This window comes from Barbatula barbatula, assembly GCF_947034865.1.
Source record: "Barbatula barbatula genome assembly, chromosome: 12".
Lineage (NCBI taxonomy): Eukaryota > Metazoa > Chordata > Actinopteri > Cypriniformes > Nemacheilidae > Barbatula > Barbatula barbatula.
This window is the reverse complement of record NC_136775.1, coordinates 13145160-13153167: the sequence shown is the minus strand read 5'-3', so window position 1 is coordinate 13153167 and position 8008 is coordinate 13145160. Positions and strand designations below refer to the sequence as shown.

At 40.0% G+C, this 8008-nt stretch overlaps 2 protein-coding genes across 16 annotated transcripts; one reads left to right on the top strand and one right to left on the bottom strand.

Moving 5' to 3' along the window:
* Positions 1-4469, bottom strand: u2af2a (U2 small nuclear RNA auxiliary factor 2a). Of its 13 annotated transcripts, none has more exons than XM_079468629.1 (13): positions 4276-4469; positions 3831-3946; positions 3344-3465; positions 3098-3248; positions 2871-2977; positions 2649-2800; positions 2351-2467; positions 2118-2256; positions 1910-1989; positions 1673-1795; positions 1381-1467; positions 1042-1293; positions 1-965 (listed from the first exon to the last, which is right to left on the bottom strand). In XM_079468629.1, the coding sequence occupies exons 5-13, from the start codon at positions 2890-2892 to the stop codon at positions 831-833; spliced, it is 1107 nt and encodes a 368-aa protein (XP_079324755.1). In that variant the 5' UTR covers positions 2893-2977; positions 3098-3248; positions 3344-3465; positions 3831-3946; positions 4276-4469; the 3' UTR covers positions 1-830. The 13 variants fall into 13 exon arrangements, with proteins under 13 accessions (XP_079324755.1, XP_079324754.1, XP_079324761.1 ...); XM_079468628.1 differs by having other exon boundaries at positions 4244-4464; XM_079468635.1 differs by lacking the exon at positions 3831-3946 and having other exon boundaries at positions 1910-2016; positions 4002-4467.
* isoc2 (isochorismatase domain containing 2) lies at positions 4436-7801 on the top strand. 3 transcript variants are annotated; one of them, XM_079468641.1, is made up of 8 exons: positions 4482-4546; positions 4660-4713; positions 4916-5026; positions 5748-5872; positions 5993-6205; positions 6305-6375; positions 6633-6750; positions 7112-7794. In XM_079468641.1, coding segments are annotated over exons 3-8 (594 nt in total). In that variant the 5' UTR covers positions 4482-4546; positions 4660-4713; positions 4916-5025; the 3' UTR covers positions 7178-7794. The 3 variants fall into 3 exon arrangements, with proteins under 3 accessions (XP_079324768.1, XP_079324767.1, XP_079324766.1); XM_079468642.1 differs by lacking the exon at positions 4660-4713 and having other exon boundaries at positions 4436-4546; XM_079468640.1 differs by having other exon boundaries at positions 4482-4690; positions 7112-7801.
* The last annotated feature ends 207 nt before the right edge of the window (positions 7802-8008 follow it).

Below are 8008 nucleotides of genomic sequence, written 5' to 3'. Positions count from 1 at the left end.
TCAATTCAAATGCATCAAGTTTATTTCACCAGAACCTTCTTCTGGTCCTAATACATAAATGCATTGTATTAAATCACTCAGCTTATAACAGTTTTAAAAAACAGCAGTGGATAGTTAGATACAGAATGTATAAAAAATAAAAGAAATAAAAGGGCAAAAAACAGCTTTCACTGTGTACAAATTTGGTTAGATGGGGCCGAGAAAACAGGAGTTCACAACAGTACAACTATTAGGAGATGTGAAAGGAAAGAAAGAGAGTAAGAGCAAAGGATAGTGGGGAAGGACAGTACAGACAAGTGGTAAGACTCAACCTACAAGATGCCTGTAGTGGGCAAGAAACTTCTCTTACTGTACACATTTACACTTAGCCCAAACATAAAACATTTCACAGCTTCAATAAAAAAAACACAAAAACAAAGACCTCTCCACGTTGATTCCTTGTTATTTGAGTGCAACATTCGTTTTTGTTGTTGTTGTCAATGTCAGTCTCCCTTCAGCTTCATTAACACCGTACTTTTTATCATCCTATTAGTCCTATCTGATCAGTTCAAAGCGTGTGAGCTTCACAGACATAACAGGTATTTAAAACGCTTGGGGGAATAGTAGACAATGACAGTCTGGTACAGTCTGATTTCCCATCATAAAGCTTTGCACATACTTCAACGTATTAAAAAAACATCACATACGATCGATTTTGACCAATCACGTGTCATGTTTTTTACACTTAAGCACACACCCTCTGAGATTTCATACACCTGCAAAATCAGGAGTTTCCGAAAGGTCGAAATCAGGCCATCTGCATTAATCTTCCAATTGAATCAGTCCCGTTTCTACCAGAAGTCACGGCGGTGGTAGGCATCAGGGTCGCAGTATTTAGTCACAACCACTCGGTTGGCGAATTTCCTTCCTGTTAACCCTTGCATTGCTTTCTGAGAGTCAAACACTGACATAAATTCCACAAAGATCTAAAAGAGGAACAGATAAGAAACATTTAAATACAAAAATAATAAAACATTTACATGTACTGAAGATGTGTCAAACCTTTCCAGTTCCAGGAACTTCCAAGCCATCGACAGGGCGTGGGATTTCGATGCTCTTGACCTGGCCGTATTTGGAGCACTCGTCTCTGACGTCTTCCACGATCTCTTCATACTCTTCATCATCCAGCAGTTCCTCTGGGGCAACCATGTTCATCAGACACAAGACTTCGGTGGGAATGCCACCCATCTGGGTGACCGAGCTGTTCATTAGACCTGGAACCTGCAGGGTCACTGGAGTCTGGTTTATCCCCGTCTTTAGAAAAAATAAAGAGAGAGATAGATATTCAAATTCATATAAAGGTATATAGTTGCATCAAAACACGTTCACTCTCTTCCTCACCAGGGTGGTGTTCTTGGAGCCCACGCTTGCTCTTTGGACCAGGAGTTTCTTGTCACCCAGCTGCATTCCATTTAGACCTGCGATGGCCTGTGATTGTAAACAGTGCAATGAAAAGTCACTTTCTATTGTAACCTCAGCGCCCATTAGGCACATACCAAACAGATCTGATGAACTCACAGTCAACTCAGAAAAATGCTAAACTGTGACTTACTAAACCATGGTGACGGATAACGGTTTTAATGCACGCGAAATGTAGGTCTAAAGGTGTGAGTTTGGTCACTGTTTTTATTACCTGGTCACTGATATTGACGTCAACATATTCACAGAAGGCATAACCCTTTGAGAGGCCTGTAGCGCTGTCTTTTACCAGGTTAAATGCCTTTAGGGGACCAAATGACGTCAGCAATTCTTTTACCTGTGGAATAGATATAACATTTTAGTCAGAATTAAGCGACAAGAAAAATTGTGTGTAATGTTATGAAAATTCTGAGAATATATCATCGTCAAAAAATGACATTTTGATACAAACCTGATCATCATTGAGGTAATTTGGCAGACCACCGATGAAGAGTTTATGCGCCGAATCAGGTACCACTGTGGAGACCACGCCTACAGAGAGAGAACAAGTGATACCACCTAATGGTCTGTGTTAAATCAATCACAACTTAAGCTTCAAAATAATTATAGAAAGAAAAATCTTGAGCAGATGTCAAGTCAAGAAGCAATTAGAGTCATGCCTGGGACGTAGACGCTGGGGTTTTCACTCATGCCCGGTAGAGGTTGGTAGTCGTGTGGTCGGCGAATCTTAAGACTCTGTCCCTGGAAAATAATGCCATCAAACGCCATGGCCTGTGTGGTCTCATCCACTGAACGGAACTGTATTAACACAACATAAAAACAACATTATTCTTACGAAACCTCTCTTGTGAAGCACTTATGTGATGATCTACTGCTCGGGACAAAGTCTGACCTCCAGAAAGGCAAAGTTCTTGTCCTGGTTGATCTGAACAGCAAGGACTGGATTTCCTGGGGCCTGAGTCAGGCCACCCAAACGCATCTGAGCGTTGAAAAAGTCCATCATGGACTCCTGTCAGAGACCAGAGAGCAATGCAATTATTGAATTGAATATAAAACACACTTGAATATCTAGCAAAGCATGCAGATAGAGAGCACAGAGATCAATTCTGCATTTGATCTGTGCAATTAATCCGTTCAATTGTTTATATATAACAGCAATCAAACCCTAATCTACCAATGGCGAAGCTCACCTCTGTAATACCGAATGGAATGTTGCCTACGTACAAACGGCGAGCTTGCCGAGTCATCTGGCTGCCCACCACAGGAACAGGTGTTGGGGTTACAGCCAGACCCTCAGGGGTTATAGTGGGCAGCAGAGCAGTAGCTGGGATCTGACCTGCAGCTGAAGTCCAAGATTTTTTTTTTTAAATATGTAGGAAAGAGAGAAACCATAAAAAGAAAACAAGACTCACCTTGCATGGCTTTGTACTGCATGGGTGTGATATGTTCAAAACCCGGAGGGGGAACATCCCAGTACTTCTTTACTTTAATCTTTTTCTTCTCACGGTGCGGGGAGCGACTGCACGGACAGACAGATCAACGACAGCAAAATCAATGACAGCATTCAATAATATTACATATACTCTAGCTTTTGACAATCCTAATGATTTCAGCTTTCCAAACATCAATCCCAGAGAACCTGCGTCTGTGTCTGCGATCCTTGCTATCTGCATGACGATCTCGGCTGCCTCTCCGTTCTCTGTCCCGACTTCTCCTCTTCCTGTCGCGGTCTCTGCTGCGACTTCTCGAGACACTCCGCCGGTGGTGCTTGTTCTCCTTGTCTCTGTCTGCTGTTCAGTGAATTGCAATGAAACATACAAGACATGATCAAAATGCACAAATCAATTAGTCTGTAGTAGTTCTTTCAAACTCTATCAGTACTAACCTGTTAAATTTCTGCATAGATACAGTGGGGTTCAACAGTCTGAGTCCACTTGTGAACATGCTCTATTTTGCATTTTTCTAATATTTTTTTCGCTAAAAATCATATTATCAGCATAACTTGAACTGTAAAAGTGAACATGAATTTATTAGTATTTGGTTTGTTCTCTTTGGATTTAATGACAGCATGCACTCAAGCTGGACTCATATTTGAGTAAAACATGATGGTCCATGTTAACCCAGCATAATGAGAATGTGCTTAATTTGAAGTTATTTGTATTACAGTCATTTCAATTAATTGGTTTCATATTTTTTAACACATTTTTCTAAAACCTGGCTAATTTCCAAGTTTAAAATTAGATTTTGTATCCCACGTATTTTCAATGAATCATCACTGTTATAACATCCCTCGTAATATATGTGAGACCACACCCCCTGAGCAAAGACAATAACAAACAGTTTCCAGACGTTAGATGGATTTTAATGCTTACAAGTGTTTGGTGTTCTGCACAATCTCATACAGCACAGTATAGTAAAGAGGCTCTGTCTTTAGTCTGCAGACTGACCAGCTGCTTGCCCAGCGAAGCAGGTCTTTCAACCACATCCACTGAAACACATGACAAAACGCACAATTGCATCAGACGGGTAGCTTTATTTCTCACCTTGCTTGTTTTCAGTCAGCTGTCTCTCAAACTCGTCAAAATCTGACATTTTGCAGCAGCTCCGACACACCAACTGAGTAAAACCGGCTAGCCAGCAGCTAGCAATTCAGTGACTGCAAACAAAGCTGTCACGCAAATGCAAAACTATAACCTCTGAATGAGATAAGTGCGAGCTGGTAAAAACAAAGCGCAGTTTAATTAAAGCAGCAGGAATCGAGCTGGTGTTCTCCACGGGCGCTCACCACATACAAAGACTATCATTGGGAAAACGTGCCTTTTAAGCCGATCAAACAAAACAAAGGTGCGCCAGTTTGTGCATCGCACTGCACGAGTGCTTTGCTCTCAGAGGAGCTCATGTATTTCTTAAAAACTGCGATGATACGTAAGTAGCGGTCTCTGTTTCCCATAGAATCCCTGCGAAACGCCAAGGCCGTGACGCTAAGGTCTTTGGCCACTCCCATACACTTCCGGGTGAACGCCACTCTGCAAACCATCTGGATAATTTCACATGTTAAACTCCTCTTTCACCAGTGCGGTGTTCGATGGTAGTGTTTATGCATTATATGGTCAATTGTATATAGAATTACACTTTTTCGTGTAAGCAGCAAACGAATTAATAAACAGGGATCAAAATACATTTTTGTTGTGTTTGTGGCAGTGACATCTGCTGGACGCTCCGCTTATAAGCGGTGAGTGCGCGTCGCTTCTGCAAGTACGTGTGTTGCGGCGATTGACTTACATTGTTGTTTTTGATCATATCGATCTTTAAACGACACACAGAAATATTAGTATATACATTTGTGTTATTTTGAATCGTCGTACAGCACGAATTTGCTGATTGTCCGCTGCTGTCATGTACACGTTTCGCGTGACCTGTTCGTTACCTTTAAAAACGTGTGTTTGAGTTGTTTTAGAGAAAAGGAGGGAGTGGAAAGTGGACACTGTAATTAACTTCATCTAGACACCGGACAGTTGTGGTTAATCTTCATCTTTGGGATCTGAGACTCCATATCGAATCGCAAACAGTAAGTACTTCTTGTTTGCCTTTGAATGTCATGTCATGGACCTCATATCAAGCAGAACGAGGCGGGGTTTACGTCAGGGGTTCTCTACCTTATTGACTCCTAGGCCCCCGACTTTAATCAACAATATTTAAAGGTCCCCATCCCAATCACAAAAGACATTAACTGGAAAAGTGTATATACAAAATAAAGATGGACAAATAATAATAAGTAAATTGGCTTTTAGTTGTTTAAAAGTCCATTTCATTGCTCGTTTTGTCTCTTTTTAAAATTATTAGTTTTTTTAACCCCTTGGTTGCCACCTGGGATCCCCCTTTTGAGAACTACTGGTTTACATTAAGTTAACATGAATGACTATAGGGCTCTACTCGCAAACATGCTTTCACTTTTCTTGGTACAATGTACAGTGTCTTAAATTCTAGTGAACTACTTGGACATATTTGTGTCATACATGCCCTTCTGACACACTGAGACATTGTATGATGTGCTGAATACTCTGTTTAACCTTTGTTTCTTGAGAACTTCACATGGCAGACTTAACATTTAACAACAAGGCTTATAATACAGTGCCCCAAATAAGTACTTGGACGCTTTTAAAGAATACATTATTCTTTTACGTTAAACATTTTGACTAAATATTTAGGACTACCGTAAGTGCATGCAAATACACATGTATTTCTGGGTATGGTAAACATGTGGCAAAATTTCCTGATGTTCTCCTCAGTGGCAAGAATAGGCAGACTCTCCACCAAAGGCTCAGTGCTGTTACTGTGTGACATGCAGGAGAAATTCAGACCCACGATCTACCAATTCACAAATATTGTGAGCAATGCTGCAAGATTACTACAGGTACAGTATGCACCCATAATGTAGCAAAGCTGCTAGTGTTGTCAATTCCGTCTTTCTAATAATATAACAGGTCAATTGAAGGTCAGGAAACAGACATTATTAATTATGTTTCTCTCGCAGGCATGTCAAATCTTGAACATCCCCCAGATATTGACAGAGCAGTACCCCAAAGGTCTGGGCCCCACAGTTCCTGAACTGGGTGCAGATGGGCTAAAGCCTCATGAAAAGACCAGTTTCTCGATGCTGACAGACAGTGTGAAGAGCTCACTGAAGACCCTGGGAGATCCTCAGCAGGTCATTCTGTGTGGCATTGAGGCTCAAGCCTGCATCGCGGTAAAGTCAAGTGAAGTTTTCTAACTGATGTCACAACACGTTATGACACACAGTTATTGCATACTGATTCTGATCTTCAGGTTTCTTGTTTAACTGTAGTGCACAACCTTTGATCTCCTCGAGCAAGGCATGGAGGTTCACATTGTAGCAGATGCTGTCTCTGCTCGAAGGTATGAATGACGTATGAATATTTTCTTAGACGCAGAAACATAACTGCTGCCTGCCTTACCATGACTCACACATATTTTTTCAAGCACAAGGTCAAGTATAGTATTTTTCAGGAATGATGGATAGCATCTTTAAGCCTTTTCTATAGGGGAATTATTGTTGGCTGAATTTGTTTAGGCACAGAACTTTCTCTGTATTATAAGTTAAGCCTTTAAGTAATTGTCAGGTTTTGAAAACTTATCTGCCTGTTGTTTTTCAGCCAAACAGATCGTCTTTTTGCCCTGACTCGACTGAAGCAGAGTGGAGCGTTTCTTACCACCACAGAGGGAGTTTTATTACAACTAGTGCAGAATGCCAAGCACCCCAACTTTAAAGAAGTACTATATCTGTCTATTTGTCTGTCTGGTTGAATGGGATGCACAGATTGGTTATTTATAGTAATATAGCTTCATTGTACATTTTGAAATTTGATGCCTTATTATATAAAAGACACTCTGCTTTTGACAAAACCAATGATTCAATTATCCATTTTTATAAAATAATGAGAAAATTATGTGATTTGGGAAGGGTTAAGTTTGCTGTGTGCATTGGAGGTAATTATAGGTTTGGTTTGAGAGAGCTGGTGTGCACAAGAGTGCATGAGGAGTTGCTGAAGTGGTTGGGATTTTGTGTTGAATAGCATTCTTTTCGGACATTGTTCTTTTCGTGTTCTTACCTGTAATTCTTCTTTGTACACAGATCCAGAAGCTCCTGGCCCACCCCTCCCCAGATACAGGCCTCCTGGCCTTCTACAGCTCTCTGTAGGGCCAGCCGCCCACACCACACCCTACAGACATGAGTACATAAATGACTGTAATTTAACATAAACTCCTGTGAATATTGTGCTGTTGCATTTTCAATAATCTTACTTTCAAAGAAACATAATATTTAAAATGGTGAAATAATGGCTGCAATACATGTTTAATTATTCAGTTTTAAGAAATAAAATCTAGATTTAACAAATAAAATTAAAGTTTTTTTCTGTATGATATCGTATGCAGACATTGCAAATAAATATCTAAATAAATTCTGCAATAATTTCCTTACACCTATGGTGTGAGTATATGAGTTATAAATAACATTGCAATAACACATTAAGTTTATGTCTTTGTTAATATTGTTTTATTCTCATTACATTTTGACATCAAAAGGCCCAACACCCCAACCAAAAGGTTCATAAATACCAAACCAGGAAATTTCTCTTTCTGCCTTTCACAAAAAAAATTGACTTTATATAATTTAGCATGATGATAAATAATGTTTATGTCACTTTAAAGGAGAAAAGAGTGCTATGAGCAGAACTGGCTAGGCCTATGCGGTGTCATCAAAAGAAATTTGCACACTGCTTTAATAAACATGGGACTATCAATTAATAAATTGTGAATTACTCGCTTTTTTCTTTATTTATAGCTAAACCAAAATGATCCCCTCTGCAGCCTGTGTTAATACCCCTCGAGTATTCCTATGCTGAAAATTATTGACATAAAGAGGATCAGAAGTCTTACATGCAGCAGGATGTAAACATGAAGAAAATGTGAATGGAAATTATTACAGTGGGCACCCGCCTACTCCTCTCCTATTTCACCAGTGAAACAG